The sequence below is a fragment of the Cetorhinus maximus genome, chromosome 16, assembly GCF_964194155.1.
Source record: "Cetorhinus maximus chromosome 16, sCetMax3.hap1.1, whole genome shotgun sequence".
Taxonomy (NCBI): domain Eukaryota; kingdom Metazoa; phylum Chordata; class Chondrichthyes; order Lamniformes; family Cetorhinidae; genus Cetorhinus; species Cetorhinus maximus.
In genome coordinates this window covers 17,504,932-17,526,603 of record NC_135894.1, presented here as the reverse complement: position 1 = coordinate 17,526,603, position 21,672 = coordinate 17,504,932, and the positions used below count along the sequence as shown (strand labels likewise).

The 21,672-nt window shown below is 43.9% G+C and overlaps 1 protein-coding gene across 1 annotated transcript; it reads right to left on the bottom strand.

Moving 5' to 3' along the window:
* Nucleotides 1–5,855: 5,855 nt before the first annotated feature.
* LOC144692042 (uncharacterized) lies at nucleotides 5,856–21,025 on the bottom strand. The gene is made up of 5 exons (XM_078560600.1): nucleotides 20,948–21,025; nucleotides 19,515–19,669; nucleotides 17,360–17,565; nucleotides 14,076–14,165; nucleotides 5,856–9,704 (listed from the first exon to the last, which is right to left on the bottom strand). Exons 1-5 carry the CDS (start codon nucleotides 21,023–21,025, stop codon nucleotides 9,553–9,555), a joined length of 681 nt encoding a protein of 226 aa, XP_078416726.1. The 3' UTR covers nucleotides 5,856–9,552.
* Nucleotides 21,026–21,672: the final 647 nt, after the last annotated feature.

The window sequence follows — 21,672 nt, the reverse complement described above, 5'->3', positions numbered from 1 at the left end:
GGTGGGATGAGGGACTGAATGTTTTTGGATGGGGTGTGAATCAAGCGGGCTGCTTTTGTCCTGGATGCTGTTGAGCTTCTTGATTGTTGTGCGAGCTGCACTCATCCAGGCAAGTGGGGAGTATTCCATCACACTCCTGACTTGTGCCTTGTGGATGGTGGACAGACTTTGAGGTGTCAGGAGGTGAGTTAGTCATTGCAGGATCCCTAGCCTCTGATTTGCTCTTGTAGCCACAGTATTTATATGGCTAGTCCAGTTCAGTTTCTGGTCAATGGTAACCCCCAGGATGTTAACAGTGGGGGATACAGTGATGGTAATGCCATTGAACGTCAAGGTGCGATGGTTAGATTCTCTCTTATTGGAAATGGTCATTGCCTGGCACTTGTGTGGCGCAAATGTTACTTGCCACTTGTCAGCCAAGCCTGGATATTGTCCAGGTCTTGCTGCATTTGGACATGGACTGCTTCAGTATCTGAGGAGTCACAAATGGTGCTGAACATTGTGCAATCATCAACAAACATCCCCACTTCTGACCTTATGATGGAAGGAAGGCAATTGATGAAACAGCTGAAGATGGTTGGGCCTAGGACACTACCCTGAGGAACTCCTGCAGTGATGTCCTGGAGCTGAGATGACTGACCTCCAACAACCACAACCATCTTCCTTTGTGCAGGTATGACTCCAACCAGCGGAGTTTTCTCCCTGATTCCCATTGACTCCAGTTTTGCTCGTGCTCCTTGATGCCACATTGGGTCAAATGCGGCATTGATGTCAAGGGCAGTCACTCTCACCTCACCTCGGGAGTTCAGCTCTTTTGTCCATGTTTGAACCAAGGCTATAATGAGGTCAGGATCTGAGAGGCCCTGGCGTAACCCAAACTGGGCACCAGTGAGCAGATTATTGCTAAGCAAGTGCCACTAGATAGCGCTGTTGGTCACTCCTTCCATTACTGCACTGATGATGGAGAGTAGACTGAGGGGGCAGTAATTGGCCAGGTCGGATTTGTCCTGCATTTTGTGTACAGGATATACCTGGGCAATTTTCCACATAGCCGGGTAGATGCCAGTATTGTAGCTGCACTGGAACAGCTTGGCTAGGGGCGCTCTGGAGCACAGGTCTTCAGTACTATTGCTGGAATACTGTCAGGGCCCATAGTCTTTGCAGTGTCCAGTGCCTTCAGCCATGGAGTGAATCGAATTGGCTGAAGACTGGCATCCATGATGCTGGAGACCTCCGGGGGAGGCCAAGATGGATCATCCACTTGACACTTCTGGCTGAAGATTGTAGTAAATGCTTCAGCCTTATCTTTTGCACTGATGTGCTGGGTTCCTCCATCATTGAGGATGGGGATATTTGTGGAGCCTCCTCCCCAGTGAGTTGTTTAATTGTCCATCACCATTCATGACTGGATGTGGCAGGACTGCAGAGCTTAGATCTGATCCGTCGGTTGTGGGGTTGCTTAGCTCTGTCTATCAGTTGCTGCTTATGCTGTTTGGCACGCAGGTAGTCCTGTGTTATAGCTTCATTAATTCATTATAGCTCCTGGTTTGATGGTAATGGTAGAGTGGGGGATATGCTGGGCGATGAGCTTACAGATTGTGTTCAAGTACAATTCTGCTGCTGCTGATGGCCCACAGCGCCTCATGGATGCCCAGTCTTGAGATGTTAGATCTGTTCAAAATGTATCCCATTTAGCACAGTGATAGTGCCACACAACACAATGGAGGGTATCCTCAATGTGAAGGCGGGAGTTCGACTCTACAACAACTGTGGTCACTCCTACCGATACTGTCATGGACAGATGCACCTGCGGCATGCAGGTTGGTGAGGATGAGGTCAAGTATGTTTTTCCCTCTTGTTGGTTCCCTCACCACCTGCCGCAGAGCCAGGCTATGTCCTTTAGGACTCGGCCAGCTTGGTCAGCAGTGGTGCTACCGAGCCACTCTTGGTGATGGACATTGAAGTCCCCCAGAGTACATTCTGCGCCCTTGCCACTCTTGGTGCTTCCTCCAAGTGGTGTTCAACATGACGGAGCACTGATTGATCAGCTGAGGCCTGGGGGTGTGGTGGGGGTGGGATGGTGGCAGGTGCAGTACATGGTAATCAGCAGGAGGTTTCCTTGCCCATGTTTGACCTGATGCCATGAAACTTCATGGGGTCCAGAGTCGATGTTGAGGACTCCGAGGGCAACTCCCTCCCGCCTGTATACCACTGGGAGGGGATGGTGATGGTGGTGTCTGGGACATTATCTGTCAGGTACAATTTCATGAGGATGACTATGTCAGGCTTCTGCTTGACTAGTCTGTGAGACAGCTCTCCCAATTTTGGCACTAGCCAGATGTTAGTAAGGAGGACTTTGCAGGGTCAACAGGGCTAAGTTTTCCAGGTGGTCAGTCTTGTCGTATTCCTTTGTTGTGACTTTTTGGCTTGCTAGGCCAGTTGAGAGTCAACTACATTGCTGTGGGTCTGGAGTCACATGTAGCCCAGACCAGGTAAGGACAGCAGATTTCCTTTCCTGAAGGACATTACAACAACCAACAGTGGTTTCATGGACTTTTAATTCCAGATTGTTATTGAATTCAAATTCCACCATCTGCCTTGGCAGGATTCGAACCCAGTTCCCCAGAGCATTACCCTGGGTCTCTGGATTACTAGTCCAGCGACAATACCACTATGCTATCACCTCCTGCATGGTGGCCAGCAGGAATGGCCAGAATAAATGCTCCAGCTCCTCCAGTTACAATTCCCTCTCTCCTGCCCTTGCTGCTTCTCCAATCATAGATTCTGTCTCTGGAGGAACCAAAACAGCAGGAGGGAGGGAACCTGTGATTGAAGGAGTTGGAACAACAACTAACTTGAGCACTGAAGTCACAGTCTTGTCTCATTGGTTTCCCCAATAGATTGCATTCAATTGGTCTTAGCGACTTCAAGGGAAGATAACATGAGATCTTCAAAAGAAATCCCTCAGCAGTACACTCACACCTGTTCATATGTTATAACTTGTTCATTTATTTTCCATACATAAAATGAAGTGCATTGCCGGATGACCTATACAGTCCAATCAGCATGAGGGAGAGGGGAATGGACACAACATGCAGAGCCACTTGAAAACCAGCTTGGCAAGCAAACCACCAGAAATCAAAGAACAAAAGGAAGAGCTTGCACATATCCAGCATGGGAGAGACAGAATCTGTGATTGGAGGAGCAGTTCTGTCTTTTCCATACCTGCTGCTTCTCCAATCACTGCTCTGCTGTCAGTTCCCGCTCTCAGCAACTGACAGTTTAAGTTAATGGTTTCTCTTTTTAAAAAAAAAACCCAACAGTTGCTGAGAGCGTGAAAGACCTTCAGGCAGCTCCGTGGTTGACCGGCCGGCTTTTATTAAAAATCAGAACCACAGAGCTACCTGAAAGTTGAAAGCAGCAGTTCCTACTCGCAGCAACTGTCAGTGCAACTGATGGTTCCGATTTTTTTTAAAAAGTCAGTCTTTCAAGTATGAAGCTCTGGCTGCTCAGTCTGGACAATGGCAAGAACTCAATTAACGACAATGAAACTGGGCCCCCCCCTAATCCCCGGGCTCCAGTATTTTGCACCTTATTCACCCCCCTCGCACCCTTCCTTTCATCGTCCATCACCCTTTCCCTAATCCCTCACTTAACCTCCTCCTCAGATCCCTCTTACACTCCTCCTCCATCCCCACTCACCATTCTCCCCTACTCACCCTCCTACTCAACATCTCTCACCCTCCTGCTCGGCGCCCTCCTTCCCCTCTCTCACTTCCACTTGGTCCCCTCTCTCCCTCCTGGCTCCTGCGCTCTTCTCTACTCTTTCTGAGCTCCGACCTATGCGTCGCCCCCCACTCAGAACCTATCTAAGGGCCACTACTGGTGAAGCAGGCATCCCAGGTTAAGATTTGTTCACCATGTGATCTGCCTAGATGAGACCCAACAGCTATCTACAATTCACCAGTATAGTGGGAATGAGGCCTAATATCAGTTGGGCTTTGGGCCCACTATTTCCATTATAGGAAATGCCCACAAACCCAATGGAGCCAGTGAGATCCAGGCAGCGGAAGCACCTCAGCTAAGAGCTCTCCTGTCAGGGCAGTGGGAATTAGCTGCACCTAATAGAATTAAAGACCTTTATCAGCTTAAAGGGACAGGTATCCTGGCCACACATTTGGATGCAAAAGAGAAATAACTCCCTATGCAGTAGGAATTGAGGCAGGATACAGTTGGCTGACTATATTCTTAACTAAAATCCCAGTGGAAACATAGCAAAGTAACCGGGACAGAATATGTAGATTGCACAGAATAGTGAGGCTAAAAGTTTTAGCAGCCTATGTTTTAACTGTTGCATAATACAAATGCAAATCAAATGTGCACATAATTACTGTGGATATAACATTATATTATTGGGCTTCAACTATTTACAACCTATATTAATAACTTAGATGAGAACACTGTTCATAACCTATCTGAGTTTGCTGATGATACAAATTTAGTTGGGAAAGTAAGAGGTGAGGAAGACACAAAGAGGCTGCAGAGCGATATGGACTGATTGGGTGAGTGGGCAAGAACATGGCAAATGGAATACAATGTGGTGAAGTGTGAAGTTAGTTGGTAGGAAAAATAAAAGAACAGATTTTTTTGAATGGTGAGAGACTAGGAAATATTTGCATTCAGAGGGACCTGGGTGTCCTTGTACATGAATCGCAGAAAGTTAACATACAGGGACAGCAAGCAATTAAAAAGGCAAATGGTATACTATCTTTTGTTATAAAGACCTTGGAGTGTAAGAGTAAAGAAGTCTTACTACAATTGTACAGAGCATTGGTGACACTGCACCTGGAGCACAGTGTGCAGTTTTGGTCTCCTTACCCAAATAATACTTGCCCTCAAGGGAGTGCAATGAAGGTTCATTAGGCTGGTTCCTGGGATGAGGGGATTGTCCTAAGGCGAGATTGAGTAAACTAGATCTATATTTCCCAAAGTTTAGGAGAATGAGAGGTAATCTAATTGTAACATATAAAATTCTTAAAAGGTTTGACAGGGTAGATAATGTTTCTATTGGCTGGGGAATCTAGAATAGGACACAATCTCAGAATAAGGGGTCAGCCATTTAGGACTGAGATAAGGAGAAATTTCTTCAATTAAAGGGTGTGAGCCTTTGGAATTCTCTATCCCAGAGCTGCGGATGCTCCATAGTTGAGTATATTCAAGTCAGAGGTTGATAGATTTTTTGGGTATGAAGGGAAATTAAGGGACATAAGATAGCACGGGAAGGCGGAGTTGAGGTAGAAGGTTAGTCATTTAGACCCAATGGGTCAAAGGACCTACTCCAGCTCCTTATATGTTCTTACATTCAGATACCAGTTATAAATGATAAAATAACACTGTCCTATCTATACGGCCTATCCTGTGTAGGCTCAACAATGCAAACAATTGCTGTTTCATTCATAAAAATGTTGGTGGAATACAGATGCTAGTCTGTGACACCGACACAACCAAAGCAGAAAAAAGATAATATAACTTGAACACAGCTTTATGTTTAGCGCACCTAGATGTTCCTTTATAGATGTCGCCCTCTACTCAAAATGGGAAATACTAACTGGCTTATTGAACAGAATACAAATGGTTCTATTCTGGTTGGTTGTAAATATGGAAAATCCTTCTGAGCTGATTGCTAAAGCATCAACCACACCTTGTAACACCATTTTCATTTTACACCGAATCTTCAATTTTGAGTGCGTTCTGCATCATACAGTCAGCATTGGTATGGCAACTGCAATAGTGCTGTACCATCTATGTTATAACTAATAATGACAATAATAGAACCATTCTGGATATTTCTCTCAAATGCATTTATTATTTTTGACATTTAGCAGACAGCTTTATCCAGGGCAACTTACACACTATGTAACTCACTTGTACATTAGGCATATTCCAACATGAGATACTAAAAATTAGGATATTGGGGTCAAGATTCATGAAGCGAGGACTCTCTTGGTGAATTGTTTGCCAGGGTCACAGTACCTCATCCAGGCACTGTGCTTGGAAAGACTGAGGAGCAGATATTCACCCTAGGGTACTGAGTTTTTGTGTGAAACTGTTTTAGCAGGGACAATCAGATAGGGGGAAACACAAAGAAATCTATTGTCTATTGGCGGCTAACAGACAGGGGATTTGTTGCCAATTAACTACCTCAACACACAGCCAGTCACCTTTCACCAGGAATTATCATACTACTTAAGAATATGCTGTACTAATCATGTCTGCCACTGAGAATAACGTCTAATTTATAGGGCTGAAGTATCTGGACTGGTTTACTATATGCCCATGCTTTTACCCTTTCCATCCCCAGCCTTCATTTGGAAGTATTCCTTCACTCACATTCATTCACGTAAGCCTCATATGGAATGTCATTTCCTCACAGCCACCATGGGCCAGATTCCAACACTGCCCCTCACGACTCAAAGTGGGTTTGACTCTTGTATTTTATCAGCCGTAAAGTACTGTCAGACGTCCAGTGGTCATGGAATGTGCTATATAAATGCAATTCCTTCCTTCCTCCCTCCCTTTATCTAAGACAGCCCAGAGCAGCAGGGAGACACCAGCTACAAGTGGAACACCCCACACCAGCCCCAGCCAAACATGTGATCTCCATGAGTGGGAAGCACTACACTTTCTAATGAGGGAATCTATTTTCAAGGGTTTTGGAAATGGGCAAGTTGGAGGGCATGTGCTGGTAAGGGCTTGTTGGGATGTTTTTATTGTATTCTTTAGTAATTCTGTAACATGAAACCTTCTACTGCTCCCTCCTGGAAGTGACATGAGCTTGGCTCCTTAAGAAGCCATCTGAACCTCTCTTTCTCTTGCCCTGCTCCAGCTTTGGTACAAGACAAAGAAGTTGATGTCTTGGCATCCTGCAGTGCCCATACTTTATGTCACAGTCTCACCCACTCTATCCCTCACAAGCTCCAACCCAGAGACATGCATCCACTGGCAAGGGTGAATCTGAGACTAAAGGGAGAACATAGTGGGCCAGACCCACACTTTGGCATTTCATTAACAGTCACTGGATCAACAGAAATGTTCAAGGCTGAGATTGGTAGATTTGTGCTAGGTAAGGGTATTAAAGGATCTGGAGAAATGGTGGGTAAATGGATTTGAGGCATAGATTAGCCATGGTCTATGACTGAATTAACATTTGAGAGGCCAAATGGTCCACACTTGCACTTACATAAAAGATTAGCCTAAGAGTAATGGTGAGGTCTTTTGGAGAAATATTGGGTGGAAGATTTTCTGTCTATTACACCCGCCTGTAAGAATGTGTTTACAGTTTTGCATACCTCAAGGAACTGTTCTTCCCCCCCTTATGGTGATTATTAGTGCAAAGCTAGACAAGACAGCGCAAGGCACTAATAACTGGAAAAAAAAGAGCGAGGCTCCAGGGGAAATGGTGCACAACATAAGAACAAGCAATCATTTATTGCCTATTACAGAAAGGTCCCTAAAGAAGCCTTGGAATTTTGTTCCATCAAGCTGCTGGTTTCAGATCGGAAAACCTGGGATTGAATTGACCTTGTATGTTGGGTATGGATTTTGTTACTTCAATTGCCCTCAGTACGGCTTTAAAAGCATCACATTGATTCCCTTTCTTTCTATTAAGAAGAATAAATATTTGCAGGTTGTGTGTGTGTCTGTTTCTTTTTATGTGTGCGTGTCTGCCTGTATCTATAAACGTGTATATATGTGTGTTCATGTATGTATGTGTGCATTTGTCTATTTGTGTGATTCTACGTGTGTGTGCATGTACATGCCTGTATGTGCGTGCATGTCAATGCTGTTCAGTCACAGGTGTCACCAGATTCAAAGCTAAAAATGTCTGAATAATATCACCCTGGGCATAATGGTCAATTGGAAGAATGCGTACTCTTGCTTGTGTTAATGGCGTAAGTCAAATAGATTTCATTTGCCTGGATATATAAAGTTTCAGAGTGCCAGCCCTGCTTGCCAGGGTGGCTGTGATGGGTGTTGGGCTACCTGTTATTGTACACTGTGCATTCCTGACCCTGAATAACTACTGGCATATTTCACAAAAGGATTCCACTGCTGAGATAGCTGCTATCACAAGGGGATCACTGGCTTGATCTAAACTCAAGCTCTAAACCAGGAGCAGCCTATATGGCTTATCATCTTCAGGTCAGGAATAGAGAGCCTACCCAGCATTGGTGATTTGGGACTTCTATGGCTTGTCACCTGAAACCAGTTCACTGATACAGGAAAGGTTTAAAACATGTCTAAGCATTTCAATCTTAGCAGAAGGCTTCTTCCCTACAAAGGATTGGAGAGAAGGTTTCTCCTGTTCTGGCCTGAGTTTTTAGAGGTCAAAACCAGATCTTCATTGCTAATATTACAACGCACACTATGGTAGTGTAATGGCTATGTTGCTGCACTAGGCATTCAGGGACCCAGGTTAGTAATCCAAAACCTACACTAATAATCCAGACAGCCTGAGCGCAAATGCAATGTTGGCGGTTTGAGGATTTGAATTCAGTTTAAACAAAACACTCATATCAGTAAAAATGATCTTGAAGCTGTTGGATTATCATTAAAGCCCTTTAGGGAAAGAAGCCAACTGTCCTTATCCAGTCTGTCATATATGTGACCAGTCCCACACCAACATGGGTGAGACTCTAAACTGACCACTGAGTGGCCTCACAACTACTCAGCTGGATGGGGGATTAGGAATGGATGATAAATGATGAGCTTTCCAGAGGTGCCTGCATACAGAGAGTGAATTTTTAAAAAATATCACAGTCTGAAACTGCTCTCAACAATAAGGACACAAGGCACCACCTGGCACTGGAGCTGAAATCTGAACCCAAGGGTATATTGCTGGAGAGGTGTTTGAGGGGTAATTCATAGGGCGAGTGAGAAAGCAGGTTCAACGTATCATTAAGTGCAAGTCATGTTTCGAGAAGATTGTGATCTTGGGAGCAAGAATTATAGTTTACCTCTCTGACTGTCTGCCAGTTGAATGTTAATCTGATACATCGCTGTTCTACAAACTATGCTGTCTGGATTGTCACTATGTCACATTAGTACAGGGAATGAGGAGTGAAGGATTAGTGGATGAAATAACGAAAGCTATACAAGAAATTGTTAGTTTTAATATTTCTAGCATGACTGGAAGCATTTGGTCAACAGTGCAAGGCAGAGATAATCTGTAACAATTAACTTCCTCGCCTCTGCTCTTCCCAAACTTTCTCATTGAAGTTCAGTATTTATTATTTTACCCATCCATGAAACATGTGTGAGAGTAAAGAGACCTAAGGACCTTGGTAAGATGCAATGTTGTGGAAATTTGTAAATATCTTAAAATTATTTGGTGAAACGCAATAGAAATGTTTCTGAGGGAAACTCGGTATGAAGTTGCAATGTTCCAAAACACATTATAGACTAATTTCATTTGTATCTTTTCAACAGGGTTCAAGGTGAAAACAAAACTAGTTAAGGTGCAGTGTGAGCTGGATGCACACAGCGCTCTGTTTACAATATGATACAAAACTCTGACTTTCCATCTTCCTTACTGAGACGCTCCTTATTATTCAGGTCCAGTCTTGACTTTGCTTCATCTTCTCCCCTGGAGATAACTGTGTTGTCAGGGCACTTGTTATGCTTGGGTCCATTGGTTTCCTTATCTTCATAGTAAAAAACAAAAAATCTGATATTAAATAGAATCAACTCATCAAATGATATACTCAAAATATAAAACTGAATTGGTTCACCATCCATAGTCATTGTGCATCATTGATGCATTTAATTCCCAATAAATGCCAGAGTACGAGCTGTAGACCATTAATCTATTCAAAGTGCTGCCTCAGGGAGATCGGTTGAAGTTTTAAAAATTTATTAAAGGTAAGAAAAAATTTTCCTGACGTGTCCCCCTCATGTGACACTGTCATGAGCTGGGACATGTCCATTACTTTTATTTAAAAATTTTCCGAACATTTTAAACCCCTCATGAAACCTCATCCCGTTTCATGCTTTTTTGGAAGGCCGCCTGGGCTCTTTGCCTGCCCCCCACAACCGGAAGGTTGGACAGGTAGATCCATTAATCATTTAATTACTTTTTTAATGGCCTTAATAGGCCAGTGACAGATCAGCAGGCGCGCAGCCGAACTGAAAATCTAAATGACGCGGGGTGACATTGGGACACAGGCCCGACGTCACCCCCACGTCATTTTACACGTCAGCGAGCGGGTCCCGCCCTCACTCACCGAATGGAAAATGCTGCCCAATGATTTGCTAGATGGTGGCTATGAGAACACACATTTAAAATTTAATTTCAATATCAAACAACAACAACAACATGCATTTATATAGCCCTTCCCCTCTGCAAGCATCCTAGGTTATCTCAGTTGTTATGAGACCTGATCCATGCCTTTGCAACTGCAAGATTCTGCTATTCCAATTCTATACTGGCTGGCCTCTCATCCTCTCTTCAGTAAACTTCAGTTCATTAAAATATTTGCTACTTGCATTCTATTCCACACCAAGACCCCATCACCCATCACCCCTGTTCTGGTTGACCTACAGGGGCATATTTTAGACTTGCTCAAAAATATGTTATGGACGGGGAGAGATGGCAGGATAACCTTTTCCCTTTGTCCTTTCTTCTCAGTTGTTCACAACAAGATCTGTTCTAAGAAGAAGTATTTTAAATCTTTTTTGTGTTGCAATTTTGAATAATAAACATGATGCAGGCTTTCGGGTAGGTTTAAATCAAAGGAAAGGATAACATTTATTCACACAACATCCTGAAAAGTAAACGTAATGAAACACACTTACCCCCTCACACACACAGACATACACACAAGTAAAGATGGATTCTAGAGACAAAGCATGCACTTAGGCTATTAACCAAAGTAAATCACATATCCAAATTTCAGTCCTTTCAAAAATGCACTAATAGGTTCTCTCTCATGGTTCATTGGACAAATGGGAGTTTGAAGCCTCTGGGTTCCCAGACGAAGTCGTGGCCAAGTTTTGTAGAGGCGAAGCTTTGCAGGTAAAAACAGATGAGTCCCTCTTTCTCACTGCCTGAGTTGACTGGATGTTAGGCAGGGTCCTGTTCTTTTTTCTGGAGCTTGGTCCCTCTTGTCCTATTAGTTTGCAAACTGACCTGCTGGGTTCCCTTGTGGGGTAATAAACCTGTTATCTCCAGCCAGTTTCAGTCACATGATGGCACGTTTCAGTGCCTCCCATTGTCCACAATAATGGGTTGGAGTCGGGGTGATCGATACACAATGGGGGAATGATTGATAACCCATCAACATACCAGCTACAGTTAGCTCACTGAAGGCTTTATTTGATATTCCCTCCTCATGGCCCTGGCAGGTCTGGTAGTCATTGCTTGTTAAATCTGGTGAGGGTGGTCAATTTCCACCTGGGAAAACCTTTTGCATTTGGGGGCTTTCCAGAAGCAGGTTCAGACATGAATTCATTTGTTATCTGTGCAGAAATTACAAACATTAGTCTCTTGACATATTGGGCAACACTTTGATCACTTTTTTTGATCAATTAAGAACATAAGAACTAGGAGCAGGAGTAGGCAATTCAGCCCCTCAAGCCTGCCCCGCCATACAATATGATCATGGCTGATCTCATTTCAGCCTCAACTCCAATTTCCCTCCCTCTCCCCATAACCTTTCAACCCATTACGAATTAAAAATCTGTCTATCTCCTCCTTAAATTTATTCAGCGTCCCAGCAACCACTGCACTCTGAGGTAGTGAATTCCACAGATTCATGACCCTTTGAGAAAAGTAATTCCTCCTCATCTCTGATTTAAATCTACCACCCCATTGCCTAAAACTATGGCCTCTCGTTCTAGAATGCCCCACAAGGGGAAGCATCCGCTCCACGTCTACTTTGTCTATCCCCTTTAGCATCTTATATACCTCAGTTAGATCTCCTCTCATCCTTCTAAACTCTAGTGAGTATAGGCCTAAACTACTCAATCTCACCTCATAAGACAAGCCCCGCATCTCTGGAATCAATCTAGTGAACCTCCTCTGAACCACCTCCAATGCAACTACATCCTTCCTCAAGTAAGGGGATCAAAACTGTGCACAGTACTCCAGGTGCGGTCTCACCAATGCCTTGTACAGTTGCAACAACACTTCCCTATTTTTATACTCTATTTCTTTAGCAATAAATGCCAAAATTCCATTTGCCTTCCTTATTACCTGCTGTACCTGTATACTAGCTTTCAGCGATTCATGCACAAGGACACCCAGATCCCTCTGCACTGAAGCATTCTGAAGTTTCTCTCCATTTCAATAATAAGTCACCTTTTTAGTCTTCCGGCCAAAATGGATAACCTCACACTTATCCACGTTAAACTCCATCTGCCAAATTTTGGCCCATTCACCTAACCTGTCCACATCCACTTCTTATTTCTTTATTACAACTTACTTTCCCATCTATTTTGGTGTCAGCTGCAAATTTAGCTATAGTACCTTCTATCCCTGAATCCAAGACATTACTATAGATTGTAAATAGTTGAGGCCCAAGGACTGAACCCTGAGGCACCCCACTAGTTACAGCTTGCCATCCAGAAAAAGAGCCATTTATCCCGACTCTCTGCTTTTTGTTGGTTAGCCAATCCTCTATCCAAGCTAATATGTTACCCCTAACTCCATGTGATCTTATCTTGTGTATTAATCTTTTGTGCGGTACCTTATCAAAGGCCTTCTGGAAGTCCAGATATACTACATCTACAGGATCCCCATTATCTACTTTGCTTGTCACAGCTTCAAAGAACTCTAGCAAATTAGTCAAACACGATTTACTCTTCATAAAACCATGCTGACTCTGATGGATTGCATTTGACTTTCCAATTGCCCCATTACTACTTCCTTAATAATGGATTCCAACAATTTCCCAACGACAGACGTTAAACTAACTGGTTTAACTGGTTTCCTACTTTCTGCCTCCACCCTTTTTTGAATAAGGACATTACATTAGCATTTTTCCAATCCACTGGAACCTTTCCAGAATTCAGGGAATTTTGAAATATTATTACCAATGCATCCACTATTTCCACTGCCACTTCCTTTCAGACCCTGGGATGTAGGCCATCAGGTCCTGGGGACTTGGATTAAATCCAATAGTTTGCTCAGTACTTTTTCTCAGTAAATTTTCAAAAGTTTGCATTGACTGAAGTCTGTATCTTGAAAGTTAGGAATATATCATCCTTGCAGGCATGACATGACCATCACTAATTTCCTCAAGTCTTCATTCTTTCAGGAAAAGAATTGGTTTAGTATCTAAACTAATCAATCCACTCCTGTCAGCTTCCAGTGAAAGTCCTGAACTCAGCCCCTGATTTCACATCTCCTCAATTCCTGCTCCATCAAGCTGAAACCAGCAGTATATGGTCTTGGTGGCGTCCTCTTTGACTCTGAGCTGAACTTCAAATCTTACATCTCATCCTGTGCCACAGGACCATCCTTTTCCCCTTCTGCAGCATTACTGAGTGCCTCTCCGAATGAGACAGTGTTCAAGAGATTTGATTGTTAAAATGGGATTCACTGTCAATCTCCTATGATAAAATTACTCAAATATGCTTAGCTTTGAATTCATGGTCACTTTCCACCACTTGCAGCTGACCGCACGTCACCTGCAGGAAACCCACATCAAGAACTTTGCTCGGTGGAATAATGACCAATTGGCAATGTGTCAGATTCCAGGCTCCCCACTGGAACACTTGGCTCTCATTTCACTCCAGTGCTTTTTGTGTTTCCTCACAGTGAATTGTTTGTGGATATTATGTTGTCAAGGTGGATCTCCAACCGGTTAAGTTTCCTAATGGGACAGTCCTCATTTGAATGATTAGCTTTTTTTAACCTTCAAATGTGTATCTCATTCCCTTTCTTCTCTAGAGTTGTTATCAAAATACTGGAATATTAAGCCCATCTAATAACATCGATCTGATTCGTTTCCCTGGCTGAACAACAAGACAAGCTTACATCTTAACTATGGCCTTGGGGTATTCACACAACTTACCAGAGGGGTTACCTGTGGGTGTCTGCTCACTATCAGCATATTTCATGGTAACAACAGGCTTCTGATCTTGATCTTCATTGTTATCTTGCTCTGTGAATTGAAGAAGAGGTTGGCTACCTATTCAGTGATGATTTGATGATGATCTGCATTAACCCTGTGATTAGACCATGACTCACCTGTAATCAATATTTTATCTCAGTTACTCATTAACCAGTAATTCAAGACCAGAAAACTTATTGTTTTATCTCAAGATCTCAAGCTTTCTTCTGACGGGTAACTGGTTAAATTATTGATAATAAATAACAATTATTGGTTGAAATTATATTGCATCATATTAGTGGCAAACGTGTTAAAGTGTTATATAAAATTATGTTGCCTTCTCTTTAAATGAAAAGACATTAATCATTACTTTTGAATGGTGCTAGAAAGACAGACAGAGGGATTGCGTATGGATTTTTTTTATTCGTTCATGGGATGTGGGCATCTCTGGCTAGGCCAGCATTTATTGCCCATTATTAATTGCCCTTGTTCAGGGGGCATTTAAGAGTCAACCACAGGGCTGTGGGTCTGGAGTTACATGTAGGGCAGGCCAGGTAAGGGCAGCAGATTTCCTTCCCTAAAGGACATTAGTGAACCAGATGGGTTTTTACAACAATCAGCAATGGTTTCACGGTCATCATCAGACATTTTAATTCCAAATTTTTTTTATTAAATTCAAATTACACCATCTGCCATGGTGGGATTCAAACTCAGAGCATTACCCTGGGTTCCTGGAATACTAGTCCAGTGAAAATACCACTATGCCATTGCCTCCCCATGATGCAGTGGTAACACATTGCTTAGCAATATCGCACAGTCTCTTTAGGCTGTTGAAGGTGTCATTCAGTCAATGATTCTTCTCAAAAAAATGTTTCAAGGCCATGGAGTAGCAGCTTGACATCTGAAAGTGTCCTGGCATGAGGTCCTGGGTCAGCAGCAGGCTAGATTATTTTTGTGGGATCCAGGAGTACACTAATGCTGCTCAGCAGCCCTCAGAAATAACTGAATACTAATCTTCATTAGGTGCCTTCTTTTCCATTATACGTGTGTAGGATCGGAATCCCTCCAACTGAGAAATTTATGGAGTATAAAACCCAAACCATGGACATGTTTTGACCTCATGTTTTCTACCACAATACAGAAACCAAGCTGATGCCAACAGCGCAGGGCTGGGCAGCAAGGGGTTAATTCAGACATTTCGTAAAAGACAGTGGCTCATGAAAAGGGTTTGGACATTGACGGATTGCTATTGTGGAACAATAGTACCAGGGAAATGCCATTACCTGCGCAATTAAGAGACTGATTACCTGATACAATGGCACAAGGAATAGGCCATTGATATTCAAACTTTCACCGACCTTATAGCCGGGCGCTGTACTGCCTTAAACCAACAGGAGCATTGTTTAAACAATGGTACGAGCTGATCACATTCATCTGGGATATATTTTCCATGGAACGACTGTATTGTTTCAACCAGCATGAGCTGATCATATTCGCCTGGACTATGAGTAGAATAAACTAAGTGCTAACTACTGGACATTGAAATGAGTTGGCCTGACCAGCAGCAGAAATTGTATAAGTGGGGACAGAAATTGTCGGACACCACTGTTTTCTGCAGGCTGTTAAAGAAGTTGGTAGAGTCTGGTCAACTCCACCGAGGGACCTACAACATCATTGGAAGACCAGCCGAGGGGTGATTGTCAGTACTAAGTTAGGATCTAAAGATTTAAGTATTAAGTTAGGAACAATGTGGGGGCTTTAGCCTCTGATGGGACAGGGTTCTGGGTAACTAATTGTGACTGTATTTTGTGATTGCTGAATGCAGCCCTTCTCTGAGGGCTGTGGGTAATTCAATGAAGTGACTGTGAATTTATCAGGAGAAACTTGTCTCGCTGGTCATTCTGTTCAAGCCATACACTTGTGAATCTGGTGTCACGAACTTGAGTGTGGGGAGAGTCTCTGAGGGAGAAAGGGAACAACCTCTACACTTGTGGAGCCTGCACTTTGTAGGCTTCAGCCAATCCCGACCTAAATGGTAAGCGAGGTCCTATTAGCCTCACAGGACTTCGATACAGGGCATCGATTTCCATATTAAATTGTTATTAGTTCCCTGTTAAGAACAGGCAGAGGAGGTCTTGTGGTGCAGTGGGTTATGTCCCTGCCTTGAGTCAGACGCTCCAGATTCAAGTGCCTGCTTCAGGACTTGATGGAGTCCAGGGCTTCATGGGGTCATAACGTGGCCAAACAGGTTGAGTATCAACTTGTAAATCCACCCAACATACGCTAATGACATGCAGTAGGTGTGGGAGAGATTCCTGGTCAGCTGTGGGATGGAAAGAAATTGGAGCCTCTTCCGTCACTATCCATGTAAAAGCGTATGTTGCCATAGCAGCTGAGACTCGGTGGGGTGGGTGTCTGTTGGCTCTGTGGGCTGGGAGGCTGGTGTGGAACAGATTGCTGCCAACAGCATAAGGTTTGATCCCCGTTCCAGCTGGGGTGGATTCAGGACCTGCCTCCTCGCCTCTACTGGCGACTGGGTCGGACTTGCCTTCAGGCAGAGAACTCAAGAAGAAGGAGTTGCAGTGACAATCGAGTCCGGTAGGTTACCTACTGATGATAACCAGTCCACGGCTTTGCTGCTGGTGGGAGGTAGCTTAGAATTAAAAAAGGGAGGAAAATTAATCGGCAAAGGGAATCATCAATTTTGTAGTCAGGTCAGGCAAATACATCTTTTCATGTGGCTGTATTTGACAAAGCGAATGTAAACTATCAAGACAGCCAATAAGTTCAGATTGGGCTGGTACTTACAGCAGGATTCACAGCAAACAGTCTATTTTACAACGAACAAAGTCTATATACTAAGAAAACAGAGTCCATTTATGCAGCATATTCCAACAGTCTACAGAGTCTATTTAAAGTGAGTATCTACAAACTAGAGCAAACAAAATCCTGGTCAAAACTACACAATTAAACTCAAGATGATTTCTCCAGCAACCTGCAGTGAGTAGAGGACAGTTACATGGCAGGGTTCAGAAAGATAAATAAAAATTGTAATAATTGGTGCATTAAACCTTTTCTAACGCAGCCCCTATCACTGGCACTTTGCACTTTGCTGTTAATTTTTATCTAGCTAAGTAACACTACTTATGCCTCACTAGTGCTAACTGCAATTATCACCTTTGAATTCTAGTTGCAATAAATGCCTTATAATTGCCAAAGTTGTATTCTCCTCTAATGAAACTCACCATTCTGCTTACAATGTTCAGATTTCCACTTGCTGCCATTGTTGCATTGGTTGGGGTCTCCTCCATTGCCCATTGGTGGCCTCCCCATGATGTCATCTTCGGTGGCATACAGATTCTGAATGAGAAAGTAGGTCATCATATTCCCTTTGCCTTTCACATTGATTGCTCCCCTCTCCACTATTTCAAAGCCTTTGTTCTGTAGGGCTCTGTAAGACAAGAGTACGGTTGTGTTAAAGTATACTTTTATAATAATATAAATAGAGGCTGCAGTCTTTGTCTATTTACCATTCATTTAGTGCCTTTCACAACCTCAGAATATTCTAAAAGTGCTGTTGACATGCAGTTGCTTTAGTAATGTAGGAATGCAATAGCCAATTTGTGCACAGTAAGGTTTCTATGAAATAGATTTCTTTAGAAGCACTCGAGCTTGACAGTTTCACTCACAGTCTTGCTCTTATGTTTTGCTTTCACATAGTGCTGACCCTTGTTCTGCTATTAACACATTCTGCATTTTGCTATCTTTATGCCACTATCAGCGCCTTCTTTAGTCTTAAACACTACCATAAACACTCCCTTTGTCTTGCATCCATGGCATCTTTGTCAAATTTCTCCTGAGCTCCCACCTATCCCTGACCATCTATTTTGTACCATCTGCTCCACCCCCTCTTAAACAGTATAAAATCCACCACATTTCCACTTCTCTTCAGATCTGAAGAAGGGTCATATGGACTCGAAACGTTAACTCTGTTTCTCTCTCCACAGATGCTGCCAGACCTGCTGAGCTTTTCTGGCATTCTCTGTTTTTATTTCAGATTTCCAGCATCCGCAGTGTTTTGCTTTCAGTTCAGTAATCCAAAGGCCCAGGCTTATGTCCTGGGGACATGACCTCAAATCCCACCATGGCAGCTGATGGTATTTAAATTCAATTAATAAGCTCTGGAAAGCTAGTCTCAGTAATGGTGACCATGAAACTATCGTCGATTGTTATAAAAACCCATCTGGTTCACTAATGTCCTTTAGGGAAGGAAATCTGCCGTCCTTACCTGGTCTGGCCTACATGTGACTCCAGACCCACAGCAATGTGGTTGACCCATAACTGCCCTCTGAAGTGGCCAAACAAACCACTAAGCAAAGGCAATTAGGGATGGGCAACAAAAGCAGGCCTTGGCAGTGAAGCCCACATCCTATGAAAGAATAAATTTTTAAGAGTAGTCCAGAATTAGAGGAGCATTGAGATCTGAGGGTTGTAGAGCTGGAGTAAACTACGGAGATAGGGATTTGAAAACAAGCATGAGAATCTTAGAATGGAGGTGTTGTCAGAGCGAGAGACATTGTAGGTCAGTGAGCACAAGGGACAGTGGGTGAACAGAACTTGGGGCAGAGTGTTTAGCTGGACGTGCGGACGCGTGCCCAACCTGCTCGAGCGTAAAATAGCGCGTTATTTCAGTGGGCGGGTGCGCGCAAAAGAATTAAGAGGGAAATTAAGCCCATTGAAGTTCCAATTGTCCCCGATTTTTCGTGGTCCATCCAACCTTACGGTTGGTGGATGGGCAAATCTGCCAGGCGGGCTTTGCATTTTGATGAAACCTCATCCAAGGGTGGGATGTGGTTTCCATTATTAAATTTTAAAAAAATAAAAATCTATGGACAGAATTTTCATTATGCATATGTTCAGGTGACTGATTCTGATGCGTGGACATTTTTTCTGGATTTTAAAATCTTTATTTATTGGGTTTAAATTCTTCAGCTCCCTGAGGCAGCTCTCTGCCTTCAGGGAGCTTTCATTCCGCGCTCCCCCGCTCCCGTGTTTATGTCAGCACCCACCCTCCTCCTGCCCCCACCCCAGCAGCGCTGAGCATTTCAGCGTGTGTTTCACGTTAATTGGCCAGTCAGCGTAAACTCGCGGTTGGAGACTGATGGTGGATTGTGGCCCATTCCCCAGCTGCTCCCAGGCCCGCCAATCGCCACCGCGCACTGACCTAAAAATCCTGCCCTGGTTGTGAGTTAAGATATGGGATCCAGAGTTTTGACAGGTTCAAAACGGGAAACAGCAAGATAGCATTGGAATGCTCAGCTCTGGAAGTTACAAAGGCATGGATAAGTGTTTCAGCAGCAGCTGAGCTGAGGCAAGGTGGCGTTAGACAGAATTCACTACCTGTTCGCTGTTGGACTGAGGTGGATTTTGCCTGGCACTCCGTGGCTCTCCATCCTTGAGGCAGTATTAACTGTGTCACCAAACAGACCGTATCTGGGCATCTTCTCTCCAACCACTCCAGCCAAAACCGGTCCAGAGTGTATACCAACTCGGATCTGATTGTGGAAAAGAAAAGAGTCATGTCAATTCATCGTAAGAACCCACTTTCTCATATGTCAGTATTTTTACATTGGCTTTACAGCTGTGTTAAAAATAATCCTCCTCCGCTCTTCAGTTATTGGCATCTGAACACTAAGACCCTGCACAGATTCTCCTGCTCTCCTAGTAACTCCCACAGGTGATTAAAGGAACGCCACACCTTCCCCCTTACCCCGCCCCCACCCCCCAACACCCCCTCCAACCCCGCCCCAGGTTACTATGTGAAGAATGAAAATGGTCATTTAAGTTGTGGCTTCATTGTGGCTTCTGCATTTCTCCTGTTGGAGATCAGGGGCAGAATTTCCCCGCACGCCCACGCATAAAATGACGCGCGGTGACATCGGGCGAGCGTCTTGACATCACCGCACGCCATCGCAATATTTGGGAAGGTGGGCGCGCTATAAGTTCGGATGCGCGCCCACCATCAATCAACGGGTCAGTTAAGACCCTTGAGGCAGCAATTGATCTCAATTTTTCGTAGCCCGTGCGATCTCCAGGACATCAAACGGGCACAATGGGCAGGCGGGTAGGATACATTTGTGAAAGTTACTTACACTTGCCTGTGTGAGCAGGAAGGCTTCAAAACTCCTATCAGTTGTTTGGACAGGAGTAAAAGCCTTGGTCTGGGCTCTACAGTAAAGATCCTTTTTGGGGCCTGCAGCTTTCAGGAAGCCTTCCCTTACCCTGGGAATGGGGATTGTGCTCTCCACTGGAGGCACCTCCTCTGAGGAGGAAGGTAGGGCCAGAAGCGGGAGGAGGCCAGGAGTGCACATTCAGCCTCCAGGGGAACTGCCTTTGGGAGGAGAGACGCAGGCACATTTTATTGTGAATTGGTGGACAGGAATGTTCCCACAAAAATGGAGCCAAAATGCACCAATCACATTAAGCTCAGAAGTTCAAAGCCTTTGGTTTTTAATATTTGATAGGATGCTGTTTCTGCTCCGTCACATTCTCTGATATTGGTTACATTCAGTGGTAAATATTTCTGAAATGACATTAAACTACCAATTGAAATAACTACTGGGCCCAGATCAGATTAAACAAGGCCCATTCTCTGATATTACGCCTATGTTTCGCTTGGGCCATTTTAATTGTGGGGCTAATTTTTCATCTCCCACACTCCTGCACAGAGATGTGTGTCAGTCAGAGCATGTCTGGGGGTTGGACCTGACCATCCACAACCCCACACTCATTCTCAGGTTGCAGACATCACTGGCAAGGTCAGCATTAATTACACATCTCAAGCTGATGACAGCAAGTTTTGGTGGGACTTCTTCCGAAACTGAATGGAGATTTTCCTCTATGTTTACCATGGTTGCAACAAAGGGTTGTTAGTTCAGTGGCAATAGCTCGGATCCTGACTGGTTTTTATAACCAAGCATTACTACATTGACTAAGGACACTATTAGATTATATTATTGACCGACTGTGATATATTAAATGACAAGGTGACATGCTCAAAGTTCACTAATGTCCTTTAGGGAAGGAAATCTGTCATTCTGACCCTGTCTTGTCCACGTGACTCCAGACCCACAGCAATGTAGTTGGCTCTTAACTGCTCTCTGAAATGGCCGAGCAAGCCACTCAGTTGTATCAAAATGCTGCAGAAAAATCACAAAGGAACAAATGCCGGATGGACCACCTGGCTTGACCTAGGCACCGGAAAGGTTAACGGCACATTGTGCCCAATAGACCCCGCAAAGTCCTCCTTACTAACAGCTTGGGGATTGTGCTAAAAGTGGGAGAGCTGTCCCACAGACTAGTCACACAGCAGCCTGACAAAGTCATACTCACTGAATCATATCTCACCGACAATGTCCCAGACATTGAGGTGGCAGCTCAGTGGTATATAGTCAGGAGGGAGTTGCCCTGGGAGCCCTCAACATTGACTCTGGATCTCATGGCATCAGGTCCACATGTGACTCCATGGACAGATGCATCTGTCCACGACAGTATCAGT

Coding starts and splice junctions, on each gene's coding strand:
- LOC144692042 (XM_078560600.1), bottom strand. CDS start 21,025: ATGGTAAACATAGAGGAAAATCTCCATTCAGTTTCGGAAGAAGTCCCA. Junction 19,670..20,947: donor CTGTCATCAGCTTGAGATGT/GTAATTAATGCT, acceptor TTCCACAATCAG/ATCCGAGTTGGTATACACTC. Junction 14,166..17,359: donor TGAACATTGTAAGCAGAATG/GTGAGTTTCATT, acceptor TTCAATTCACAG/AGCAAGATAACAATGAAGAT.